Below are 13310 nucleotides of genomic sequence, written 5' to 3' on the forward strand. Positions count from 1 at the left end.
GAGGAGGCGCCGCCCGTCCACCAGTACATCGTGGACGACTTGATCCGAGGTGAGTCGGCAGCCCTGCCGTCGCCGGGGGATGGAGGGTGCTATCTCCAGGTGTGGGAGATGGTGGTGCCGGACCTGAGGGCTCTCTAGATGTGAGAAACTACTTGTTTCTGGCTTAACGAAGCTGCTCTGCTTAGCTTGTATAGTATGGTGCAAAAGCATGCTTCTGCTTGAAATTTCTGCTTGTTGCATTAAAAATAGGCTGTTAAGGATGAAAAAGTAGCAAGAAGCTACAGGTTAGCTGGTTGCCTGCTGTACTGCTCTCCCCTGATAAACCTGCTACCACCTACTTGCTGTGGAAGCCTCAGTGGGATTTATGGGTGTTGTTTGCCCCTAAATGTAGGTTTTACATCAGGTTGTCTTTCTTGCTCCAGGGATTTTCTGGGTGTTTTCTCATGATGGCTTATTTGGGTTGGAGTCGACTAAATTTTCTGGGAAAGCAAATACTTAAACCCCTTCAGTGGCTGCAGGAAAGCTTGTTAAGCATCTTTCAGGTGATATGTCATCTTCAGTAGCCTTTGAGTGAATTTATTGTAATTAGTCCACTTGTAAGCTCTGAGGACATCTGAATAGCCCACCTGACTATGGGGATGGGAGGGTTTTGTTGGTTCTGAGCTAAGTGCAGTTGTAACACAGGCCAGGTGCAAAGTGATTTGTACCTCAGTAGATGTTAGTAGACTGGTGCTGTTGCCTTCTAGGGGTGGATCTGACTACTATTTTTTCTGTGGAAACACCCTGAAATTTGAGTGAGACTAAAGGACGTCTTAGGTGAAGGGGGACCGTGCGCCAGATACTCAGTCTGGGGAACTTGTGGACCCTTGCTGAAGTTTTTCATGAGTTGAAGACCTCCAGGGGAAACAGGAATATCAGAGTTATCGAGCAGTTCGGCTTGAAAAACTACTGGCTGGGTGATTTAGGTGTTGTATAACTGCACAGAAACCAGAATTGTTACCAAAGGTGGTTGGTTTGTAGACTAGCTCTTCTACTTGGCGTGAGGTTTATCTGTGGAGCCTTCAAGCTGTTATGATTCAACTGTAGATGGCTTTCCTGGCTATGCAACTCGCAGACAGGGACATGGAGATCAAACCAACAACTGAGCCTTGAAGAGGGAAGAATGGAAACAGCCTCAGTTATGAAAGTGTGAACCTAAATATCAAGTAGAACTGGGCAGAACAGGGTCTCAGCTGTCAGTGGTAAGCTCACTTCTTAGGGACAGGAAACCTTGCTGCAGGAACAGTGTTCCTCGTTTACATATTAATATAGCTTATACCATTTGAATCAGACTTCTGGTTGCTGAAGGCATTTTTGCTTTTAAGTAACTTCAAGCCAGGCTTGTTGCTCTAGTTAAGATGTTAAATGTTAAAATGTTCAGCTGTCTAGACAACAGTGAACTACACCTTGTTTCTTTGTGCGGGTTCTTGTCACTAGAAATATGGGGTTATGAAGTAGTTGGATCGAGTTGCATCCTATTTTGGTGATTACCTGTATGCTTAGTGCTCTGGGTAAAATATTAATACTCCAAAAATTATTTTCACTAGGTCTGCAGAGCATAATAGAGAAATTGAAGAGTTTTGTAAATAGTTCTACTGTTCTTAAGACCTGTTCAAACTCACGTGGTTAACTGTTACTCCTGAATAGCACAGTGTTGCACTGAGAAGACTTGCTTTATGGCTAGCAGTAAAGGGATGGTTTCTTTAGAGAACCGGTGCTTTACCAGCTTGCTCTGAAACAATGCTGTTAAGCTTTGACTGCTGCATGGAGCAGCTATAGAGCTTAAGATCCTTAGTTAGTGACTGGCTTTAGCTTGTTCTCTCCAGCGAAAGGAAGATGATTGCCCTTGCTGAAATCCAAAGGCTACTAAGTCACCAGCATTTTCAACCACACTCTTCTAGAGGTTTGTCTTAATTGAGATAATGAGGGGCAACAGTAAGCGGCAGAACAAATAACCTGACTGCTGCAGACTATCCTGCTTTCACTCCTGTGCGCTCAGCATCACTCTCAAAGTAGGAGAACTGGAAGTGAACTCTTCTGCTGGAGAGGCACTGCAGGTTATTTGGGAGAAACAAGTATGCAAACTGTGATAGCAAGCTGTCTTGCCTCTGGAAGTGCCCAGGACTATCTAGGGAGTTATAATACCTTTCATCTCTGATGCAAATGGAGAGTTTAGAGCAATGGAAGCTGTTAGCCTTGTACCTGAGTCAATAGTAGTAGATGGCTTGGCTCAGTGTGAACTCCTGTGTTCTTTACCAGTCTCTGCTAGAACATATATGATTTCACTCAAGTATCTTAAGCTGTGAAATGCTGCAGATCTTCAATTCTGCTTTTCATCTCTGGTGGCTCTCTCAGCTCATCTGCTCGTGCTGCTTTTTTTTTGCATTGCACAGGAGTTAATGGTGGCAGAGTTGTGCTTAATGAGCTCCTAAGCTTGCTGCCTTTGTGCTAGGTGTGAAATGCCCAGCTGCATGCTCACTTGCATCCCATGCTTCCTGGCAACAGGTTCTCTTGCAGTGACCATTCTCCTACCCATCACCAAATTGTGTAATTCAATTTTCAGAGTCTAGCTTTTTTAGTTTTGCTAGACTGAGTTATCTTGTCCTTTTTTCAGTTGAACCTGTGGTTAAACCCAAGCCTACAAAGAGGGGGGGTGAGAAGAATGCCAGCAAATCAAGAAGGAAGAAAAATAAAGGGAAAAACAAAAAGAAAGGAACTCCTTGTGACATGGAATACAAAAACTTTTGCATCCATGGTGAATGCATATACCTAGAACATCTTCAGATGGTGACCTGCAAGTAAGTCACTTGTACCTTATGAGTTAGGTGTGATTGGCATGAGCTGGTGGCATATGAGGGCTCAGAGGAAAAAAATCTCTGTCAACTTGGCGTAGATCCATCTCCTGCCATATTTTGACTGAGAATCTTTCTGCCATGTAAATTAAGTGATGATGGAATCTGAGATGCATAACAAGCCACTGAACTCATCAGTTGGTCATAAACTCAAACCAAAAGAATGAAAAGGTGTGTCATCCTGGAACATCACGCCCAAACTAATCTCGACTTGTTGAAATGCTGACAAACGTTGTGCTAGACTGCATTTCATGAACATGCTCTAAAGGGAGCATCTTGAGATTCATGGGAAACTCTGAAGATGTCTAAGTCGGGTTTGAATGTGTGTGGGTGTCCTTGGCTCCAGACAGCACCGGAGCTGATAAGAACTTGTGTCAATGTTTACTTGCAGGTGTCATCAGGATTTTTTTGGTGAGCGCTGTGGTGAACAGTTCATGAAGACTCAAAGGAAGAATGATGTGGCAGACTACTCGAAGACTGTGTTGGTAGTGGTAGCTGTCCTGCTTTCAAGCGTCAGCTTCATTACTGTACTTATCATTGTGATAGTGCAGTAAGTATTATACTCTTTGGTGTCTGTCTAGCTTAAGTGTGAGTGGGACTTGTGTCCAGTACCCCAAAATGACCATGGCTCATCTGAATTACCTGTGTGGAAGACATCTGAAAGGGCTGTGTTCTTATTCCAGCTTGCATATGTCTTGAGAGTAGACGCAAGGTCTGAGAAGTTCCTAAGGGACTCAGTTTTCACTTGCACTCTTTTGCTGTTGGCTGTGGTCAGCCTGTAACTCTTATTTTTTTAAAACAAGAGCCTTCCTGCTCTTGCTGCCACCAGGATAGTTACAGTGCTGCAGAACACCAGCAGGAAGTGATGGAGGTGCATTAATGCTGATGCAGCAGTGCCTTCCCTAATGCTTGTGGAGAAGCCTGCAAGCAGTAATGCCACAGCCTCATGCATGGCTGTTATCCACCAGCTGGGCACACAGCTGGAGGGAAGGAAATGGTGCTCCAGCTGTCCATTTATTAATGGCAGTTGCTGGGCTTAAATACTTGCACTGGGGGGAAGCAAATAGGGGAACAAGTGCTGTTAGTCCCGAATACTGCACTGCTTGCTGTTAAGATGGAGGGAACAACCATTCCAGCCTAACCAGCTGCTTACAGTTCAGGGTGGTGAGTAATCAAGAATCTGGGGTTTTGTTGTGAATAAATTGAAGGAGCTTTCTTGGGTATGTTTCAGGCATTATATTGAACTCTACTTTGTACCTGCTGACAAGCAGTGTGCAGCAGCTTATACCCTGCCTGTGCCTTTGCATCTTGACCGTGTGTTTGCTAGGAGTTTGTGTTGAAGTTTGATAGTACAGGGAGCCTGACTCTGGTGTTTCCTGAGTATTAGAGCAGTCCTTCAGTTCTGGCACTGCAGCTCCACCACAGTAGGGCTTGGGGTATTGTAGGTGGAACTCAAAAGCCCAGTCTAATTTTAGATCTTGATGAAGTACATCAGCTGAACTGGGTACATGCTGTACACTTCCCTGCAATTCAGGAAATAAGGTGTGCATTTGTCACTTCACTGCTGCTTCATATTTAGAACTGAACTTGAGGAATGCTGGGATGAACACTTATTCTCTGAACACTGCCTCATTCCTCGCTGCTAGGAGAGAACCAGTTCTGTAGTGCTGTACAAGCAAATGATCACTGTTAGTTTCTGGAGCAAGCCATGGAACAGGATTGCATTTGTTTCATGCTCTGAACTTTCAAAGGCTTGAGGCATGAGGTTCACTAATCTGTATCTTTATCCAGAGAAGCTAGGTGGTCTGTTTGGAGCAGTTACTAGAAAAGACTGGAGAAACTGGGAGAAAATCAATAAGCAGCTTGCTTATGATGTCTTTAAGGGACACATCAAGTCCACAGGGCTCTCCTTTGGGAAGGAGGAAAGCAGCCTGGTCTCTCTGCAGCTGTTAGCTAAAGCCACCAGGAAATCTGTGCCCTGGAAAGGCTACTGGTGCTTTGTTCAGTTCCAGCAATAAACCCTCTTCATCTTGCTACTTATTTGGGCTTAAGCCAGGCAGCCCTGGCGCTCTGCGCCAAAACTGCCAGTGCCTAACTCAGGGGCTTCTTGATGTTATTGTCAGATACTGCTTGATGCAAAATGTTTTAAAACTGTCTTGCTCAAAACTTCCTGGTGCTGAGGAGTTCCTTGAGGATTCAAAGGACTTGAGTGTAAGTGCTACAGAGGATGTGGGGGCTGGTAACATCAGGATGTACATCAGGGTTCGAAACAACCTCTAACATGCCCTAATCCCACAGGGTCAGGAAAAAGTGTCCTCAGTATGAAGAGAAAGAAGAAAGGAAAAAACTTCGACAAGAAAACAGAAATGGCCATGTTGGTGTGTAAATGAGGAGAAAGCAGGTATGAAAGCTGACCTGAAATGCCTTTCAGTCCTTCCAGGCTGGAGTTACTTTGAGAACTGCAGGCATCTTTTGCAAAGCTAGTGTTTGCTTCTAACATTTGAAGTGCCTTGAAATGCGTAGGTTACATGTGAGTGACTGGCTCAGTTTTCTGGTTTCCTGAAACCACCTGAGTTGTGGGAGTTCAACAGTGCTGTTAGATTTCCAGGTGTCTTAAAGGAAAAGTGAGAATAGGAGGCTGTACTGTGATAAATGGACTTTTGAAAAAAAATCAAAACAAACCCTAATATCTGGGCAGAGGCAGGTTTAGTGCAAGAAGCCATGATAGACTTCCATCCTGGAAGACAGTGAAGCAGCCAAGTGGATCATAACCCCTCATAGGAGAAGTACAGAGCATTTTCATATCTTCCCTGCAAGGCATCAGGAAGTTTCAGGTGCTTAGAGGCTGTACACCAAGACTAAGCTGCCCATTCTGTGAGCATCATAGCCTCTCAGTCAAGTTTCATCCTGTCATAGCAACTGAGTGCTTAAGCTCTTTGGCCTAAGTGGATCACTCCTGGGAGAAATCTAGTGGATTTTAATGAGCGAGCAAGTTGGTCTCTTCTAAGCAAAAGCCCACCTTACAGCAGACTTGAGGACCCATCTTGAACAGGAGTTAAACTACAAGCTGAAGGAGGAAACTATAAAGGATAGTCCTGAGAAGTTCTGGCACAACTCAGAGGTTTTGCTTTGCCACATGTCAGCTGCAGGCTTTGTCCAGTGACAGTTGGAGTGTTTGGCTTGAAGCTGAAGAGTATCTAGCAGAGTGTCCTCAGGTGTTTGCACATACTTAACCTACCTGCTTCAGATGTACGTTTGATGCAGTTCTAGCACAGAGCACTTGTGTTTTGGGTGGTGATTAACGTGCCTGGTCTGCCCCTTACAGAGCAAGTCTGATGTGGCCACTGCCAAGCTGGAGGGTACCTCTGGCTACCTGACACATCCACCTGGACGCTGGGCTGGAGCTGTTGCCACTAAGCCCGGTTTCATCAAGACAGAGGCTGCTGCAGGGAGATGTCAACATGCCACTTGCTGCTGAATCGCTTGCTGGGAAGGACAGTTACTGCTACACCTTGGCACAATGATGTGGAAGGAGCTGCTGCTGTGGGGTAGAGGACCTGCTATGAAGACCTGCTAGAGACTACTGCTACTGAGCCCTCTCTATCAGTGCTGAAGCACCAGTCACTGCTGTTGTGTGGATGGACTTTCTTCTCTTAGCAAGTCTCCTTTGGCAGCTCTAACACTAAGGGAAAAAGCTTATTGTGGCTTTCAGGAAAGGATGGAGGAGAGAAAATTCCCTTCCCTCTCCCAAAGTTAAAAAGGAAAGAGCTCTGGATGACTTCTCTCTCTAGACCTCAGTGGATAAAAAAAACCTAGTTCTGCTGTCACTGTGCTCCCTGTTGATATCAGCTTCAAAGAACTTCATCTCTAGTTCTGACTTGCAGGGTGTTGGTGACAGATCTTTGTCAGCCACACCTGGGTTCTGTTACTGTATGTGTGGAAAGTAATCCCTCTGAATTCGGTAGGACTCGTTGTGTGAGTGGAGATATCCATTTGTGTGTGTGCTAGCCCGAGTTAAAATTAGTCTCCTTGGGATGCTGAGATGGTAAACGCAAGATCTGAAGGAAAAGATCCATGCTCAAAAAAGCTGATAAAGCCTGGACCCATCTGTTATAAACACAAAGCTACTTCTGTTACCCAGATACTCAATGCTGCTTTAAGCAGCACTTAAAGTGTAAAATGCTTCACATCAGATCCAGTCAGTTGAACTTGACCAAGAACCTGTTCCTCTGAAGAATTAAATTGATGCACTGACACTCTGCAAGCAGTGATCTCCTGTGCTCTACCTTCTGGTGCGAAGAACTGAACTTACCTCAAAGTTTTCTGACCCCAGTGCCCTTGGTTTCTTGAACTGTCCGTGCAGTCTTTGTAGCACAGAGTATTACTTGAGTTCAGTTTCTTCTTGGAAGAGTGAATGTGTTCTGTATAAACAGAGCAGTATTCTTCTGGTAGCAGAGCAACACCATTAATTGTCAAGTCATATCTGTAAATGTGTAAATATTTATTACTGTATTTAATATTTAATGTTTCCATAACAAACTTATTTATTTTATAATTAAACTTTTTACATAACCTAATCGTGGTAAGATTTTTTTCTTGCTCTCGGGAGTACATGTAAACACTTGAAATTAGAGCTGGGTTTCTCCTCAAAGCAGGAATTTCAACACTTAAGAGCACAAAGCAGGGCTGTGAAGAGCTACAGCCATGTGTGAAGGGTGAGCTTGGTGCTCTCACAGGAGTACAAGCTGTTGGTAAACAAAATGTGCAAATACAAGTACCTGTTTCAGTAGGAAGTTGCTTTAATTCAGCTACAAAGGAATCTTTTAGGTACTGGATGAGGGAGGGGCTAAGTGAGCCACCTTGTTGGAAGCAAAGTCTGAAACTGAATTTTGAGCAAATGAGGAGCCCTTTGCACTGGACTGGTGAGCTGGGAATATTGAAGAGGGGAGAGCCTTTCATCTCTGTGTGGTCAGAGAGAATTGGGCCAGTGCCTTAAAACTGGTCTTTAATAAATGGGGTAAAGCAGAAGAGCCTCAGGCCAGTGACTCCCTAAACAGAAAGGGAGCCTTGGCCTTTACAGCTTACCTTGAATTTCTTTTCCTCCCCGGATAGTTATTAGTCCAACTGTATGCTGGTGTTGCCCCTAGGCACTTCTAGCAGTGAGCTGAGTTCTAAGTTCAGAGCTGCCTAAAAAACTGAGTGTCAAAGGGGTGAGTATGACTTTAAAGTCACAGTTACAAAGATGATGATTAAGAACCTTGCTTTGAGGCCGTCTTCTCAAAAGTGTCTTCAAGAGGTGCTGCTGCTTGTGGCTTCCCTTGAATCAAGGAAGGAAGAGAAAAAGAGCAATCAGTTTCAGTTAGGACCCAAGCTCTGTGCCCAGTGTAGGAGAAGAGCATAGTCCTGTCCAGAGTAGCTGAGATGCATTTGTTTTGGCCTCCTGACTGAGCCAAGTAGTTCTCAGACTCTGAGAGCAGCCGGTATGGTATGTAGCTATGGTACAGGTAAATGTATTGCAACATCTCTTGGGAAGATTGCAAGACTTCATTCCAGGGAACTTGCTTCATTACCAATGTAAACAGCACTTCTCCAAGCGGCTTTTCCACAGACATTTGCTATTAGAGCTCTGGCAAGAAGAGCTGTTTCTATAAGTCATGCCAAGCTTTTTGCTTTGGAGTAAACAAGCTCAATCTCAGTGGTAACTGAGCTGTAGCCTAGTGAGACTGGGGATGGATTGCAACTCCCATTTGAAAGCTGTGAGACTCTTCTTCCAGAAACTCTTCTCTCTAGTCTTCTTTCTGGAATAAATATCAGGTTTTCTACTTGCTACGTTAAACCAATGCTAGCATAGAAAACTTAGCTGGTTTTTTTCCTCTTCACTTCTCATCTTGAAAGCCTAACAGGAGTTAAGCTACTAGTGTAACTTGTAAATTCCATCTGTTGTGTATTTTTCATACTCTGATTACTGAGTGGACTGGAGAGTATTTTCCAAAAATAACCAGTTAGGAACTGGAAGCGCCAGTCAGAGCAATTTCTGGGAGGTAGGACTCTTGAAAATTTAAGTGGTAGCTGACATTGTCCTGGCTTGGACTTGAACTTGTATCAGTAATCAGGAAGGAAGATCATTGCTGAGTCTCCTTAGCTGAAAGTTTGGAAACTGTGGAGGGCAGGCTTCATAGAAAACTTGTTTCTCTTAAAGGATTTAAGTTACAGCCAGATTTTCTGAGAGGTAGAGCAGCCAGCAACTCCCTTGTAGAGGAGATACTTGCTATGGGTCAGTTAGATCCATCATTGCTGTAGTGTGGCTAGCAAGCAGTAGTGTTTTCTACTTGAGCTATGGCCCTGACAGATTGCTACCAGCTTCCTAATGTAAATTTGATGCACATGCACCATCAAGACCTACAGTGTCCAGTGGGTTGGTTGCTTAAAAAACAAAAAATACAGCTGATGGGTGGAACTCTATTTCTGGAAGTCTCTTGCTGTCCAAGGATGCTACACTTGTGTGACAAGCAAATCTGATCTGCTGCAGGGCAAGGCCACAGATAATTTTTATTGTTGATCCTGCACAGCTGGGTCTGCCCATCAGAATATATACGTCATCTGCTCCCCTCACCATGGAGTTGCCTTAGTTCCACTAAGCATACCTGGATTTCTGGTCCCACATCTTATTAGTAAGTTATGCCTCCAGATTTTTCTTGACCTTCCAGTGGCAATGTTACTTTGAGTGGAGAGCTTCTGTGTCCTTGTCACTTGTAGCTGACTCAGCTGGGACTTGGAAGAGTAGCCTGAGGTTCTTGCACAATTTTCTGCACACACAGCTGATTTTGCAAGGCATTTTTGATATCCAGATCAGTATCCAGGAATTTGGATAATGTGAGGGTCATGTCTGCTTGCACAATTCCGTCTTCTTTCCTGAATGGTTTGTTCTCTGTGATTATTTAATTTTGCAGAAAAAACAAGAGCTCCTCACAATGTTTTTCTCTATTGTCTATTTATGGAGCTTTTGTGTGTTTTGCAGTTGTCTATGACCAGAGTGGCTTCTTGTCTACTTCTGGACTTCACTTTCTTCCTCCTCCCAGTATGCCCCTTTTCCCTCAGAGCAGTAACAGAGGTAACTTTGAATCTTGGCCTGATGGATATTATAGGAAGGCCAGTTCTACTCTGTGGCAATGAAGAGGTACGAGTTCAAGATGTTTTCTTTGCCTTGGTAAATCAGAATATACACGGACATCTGTGAAGGTTGATGTTGTGCAGTGGTTTGCCTAAATCCACCTTTGAGTTGTCCCATGCCATTTCCAGTAACTGGTATTAAGTTTTGAGTTCTTAAGATAACTTTGGGTGTTTTTAATATCAATACACTTACCTAGCGCTACAAATACTTCAGTAAACTACCTGAGCAAAGGTAACCTTGCAGAAGCAAGGTTGTTAACTGGGACAAGCGCTTGCCTCTTTTTGAAGAGGTTTTCCGAATGCGCTAATGATATATCTCGCTTCAGTGAACAGTCCTGCAGTCAGTTGGCTCTTGAGGTGTTATCTTTGATAGGAAGCGATGGCTTTGCCTTCTTGGTGACAGCTGAATGCAGGGAGTGAGCGCCCTCGAGGAGCAAGGGCCAGTTGTCAGTGTTGGAGTCTGTTCACATGAGAGAGATCAGTGGACAGAAGGGTCAGACGGCTTTTAATAAGCAAACCTTGATTCCTTCTCATTTTGTGAACAAAGCTGTACATACCTATCGTTCCTCTGCTGGTTACACCTTCCTTGAGCGAGTAATCCTCATTTACTGCAGGTCTGGCTTTGCCTGTGACTCGTGAGATTGCTCGGTTGAGACAGCTATGCCTGTGAATGTCAGAGGGAAACAGCTATTGTTTGCTGACTGTAGATCTAGGCCCAAAGCCAAGGAAGCAGGATTTGTGCCTTTTTCAACCAAAGGAGACCTGTGAGGTAGGATATCTTAAGTCCGAGGTAAAGAAATGCTTTCAAAATGCATTTTCCTAATAAGGAGAGTAGCATTTTTTCTTGAGAAAACACAGTCATATACTTTTGGTATCAGAAAGACATATCTTTTTGCATATAATTCAGAAAAAAGCAACTTCCCAGCTCAATATTTTTGACTGAAATAGTGCAGCCTGTTCTCTCTGCATTTTGGGACAAAAAGCAAAGCCAAATCGTCTGAGAGTCTGATCTAATGCAGCATTTCCAGTATGTCTTAACCTACATGTCATACCCTCATTCCAACACCATGCATGAAGTCAGGTAACACCGTCGTTACTTCTAACTGCCTTTGGATTCTTACTTACTGATGCTTTGGTCCAGACCTTGGAAAATAGCTCCCTTCTTTGAGTGTGGTTGTCCTGGCACAGCTGGCAGTGGATTTGTATTTGCGTATCAGACAGCAGTCGCTTACAGTCTGAATTAGTTCGTGGGTGGTGCTTGGAACCTGCTGGTTTTCCGGAAGATAAGGAAGTACATGTTTTAGCATGGGTTATGTTCTTTTTGCTTAGGAAAGGAAATCTCTTCGGTATTGCAGATAACTGGTTAAAAACCAGTAGAAACAGAAATTATTTTTAGGTGTTTAAAGCGATGAATGTATTTTAAAATGCCTCTGTTAGAGCGTCCACGGCTCCTGTCAGTGTAGGGTCTAAGCACCTCAGGAACAATCCAGATGGTATGATGTGCTGTCAGATCTGCATTCCACTCCTTATTTCACTGCTGGGTTGGTAAGGTGAATGAATGTTCTGGGTGGTCAAACAAGAGCTGAACCTGGTAGCTGTCACAGGTTTTAGCCACAAGACTTCCCTTCCTCTTGCATCCTTTGCCCTCACATTCCTAAGCGGTATGATTTATGTTCAGAAATTATTAAAAGTGCACCCAGGAAATGCAGGTTTCATTCATGCAAATGAAACTTTCAAATGTAATTTCCATAGGCCCAGAGTTAGCGTGGCTCCCATTGACATCTGTCTGCATTGCATTCATATTGTATCTGCCTCCTGTGGATCTGGCTCCTTCCACTTAAAAGATGCTTTCCTGTCTTATGCCCAGAGATGATTACTGTCAGGGATGAAAGGCAGACAACTCTTGGGCGGAGCAGAACGGAACAAAACCAAACCAGGGCTTAGGGCAACAAATGTCCTGTCAGGTCTTAGTCCCTCTCATTTATGATTAAAGCTTTGCAAGAGCATGAACAGGAGCTGTGTGTCTTAATCCTGTTTAGATGTCCTATGCAAGTATTAGCATATTGCCTGAAAAAGGCAGTAGCAGCTGGGATTTCAGCTGGAAGGGGGGGTGAAGTGGAAGGATAGAGTAGCAGAGTAGAGGAAAATGGGACAGAATAAGTACAGAATTATGCATTCTGACAAATACCCCTGCTGTGGAAAAATAGTGACTTTTCTTTCAGCTTTAAAGGATTATCTAGGGTAATTCCCATGAGCTCTCTTATCCCCTGTGAAGGAGCACTTGAAGTGCTAAATTCAACCAGTATCTCTCTCGTATCACTACAGATATTAAGGAAGGGCATAGTAAGGCATTAGTAAGGAATGGCCTCTGTGCTGCTAAGTGCATCGCATAGTGCTGGCATTCCAGTGCCTTTTGTAGGCTCAGCAGTACGCACCTCTTACCTGTCTGCAGGCTTGATGGGACACGGACACAGCGATGCACGCTGTGACGTGGATAAAAACAGAAACCATTTCCAGGCCTTTGAGACACTTGTATTAGCAGCAGCAATAAGAAGGAAAGGATCCCCTTAGCACAGCTGAACACTCATTTTTCTTGGTTTTTAAGTTTATGAGACACCACATAGAAAATATATGTTGCCATTAGCTACATAGCCATGCCTTTAAAAGATAAAGATGTGAAAGAAGACATGAGGTCCACAGACAAAAATGCTCATCAGTTTCAAACCTCTAATTAGGTGCACAGAAACTGCGGTTGTACATACAAGCATGCTGACTGCACTTGCAAATAGGTAGCCAGAGGAATTTTCTATTTGGAGTAGTCTCTACAGATGTGAGGGCAGTTCTGCTTGCAGTAGAAGATGTGCAATGACTGTTTTTATGCCTGGTCCTTAGGTTTTTCTATTTAAAAAAACCAACCCCCCCCCCAAAAAAAAAAAAAAACCAACAAAAAACCCCAGGATCATTAGCACTTCTTCTTCTCTGTTCTGTGTCCATCCCAGCAGTGCAGACTGGAATTGAACTGGTTTTTCTGTGGGCTGGCACGATTTACATAAGAAATCACTTACTGCAACGCTAATGAGCAAGCAGTGCAAGACTCAACAACGTGTGTCTGTTAGAAAAAATATCGCAAGAGAAGTTGGGAAGGGGCAGTGAATGGTGATGGCAGGGAGCTTGTTAGCCGTCAGCACTGTCTAATCTCAGTCCCAGGAGCATCAGTGTGAGGAGTTTTGTCATTGATTTAGCCAGAGC

General features: G+C 44.0%; 1 protein-coding gene across 1 annotated transcript; it reads left to right on the forward strand.

The window, feature by feature from the left end:
* Positions 1-3: 3 nt before the first annotated feature.
* Positions 4-6519, forward strand: AREG (amphiregulin; the record flags this gene model as incomplete). Its single annotated transcript, XM_010163474.2, has 5 exons — positions 4-49; positions 2654-2837; positions 3283-3441; positions 5190-5292; positions 6217-6519. Coding segments are annotated over 4 exons (477 nt in total), but the record flags the coding sequence as incomplete, so codon positions are not given.
* Between the last annotated feature and the right edge of the window lie 6791 nt (positions 6520-13310).

The sequence above is a fragment of the Antrostomus carolinensis genome, unplaced genomic scaffold, assembly GCF_000700745.2.
Source record: "Antrostomus carolinensis isolate BGI_N321 unplaced genomic scaffold, ASM70074v2 scaffold6122, whole genome shotgun sequence".
Lineage (NCBI taxonomy): Eukaryota > Metazoa > Chordata > Aves > Caprimulgiformes > Caprimulgidae > Antrostomus > Antrostomus carolinensis.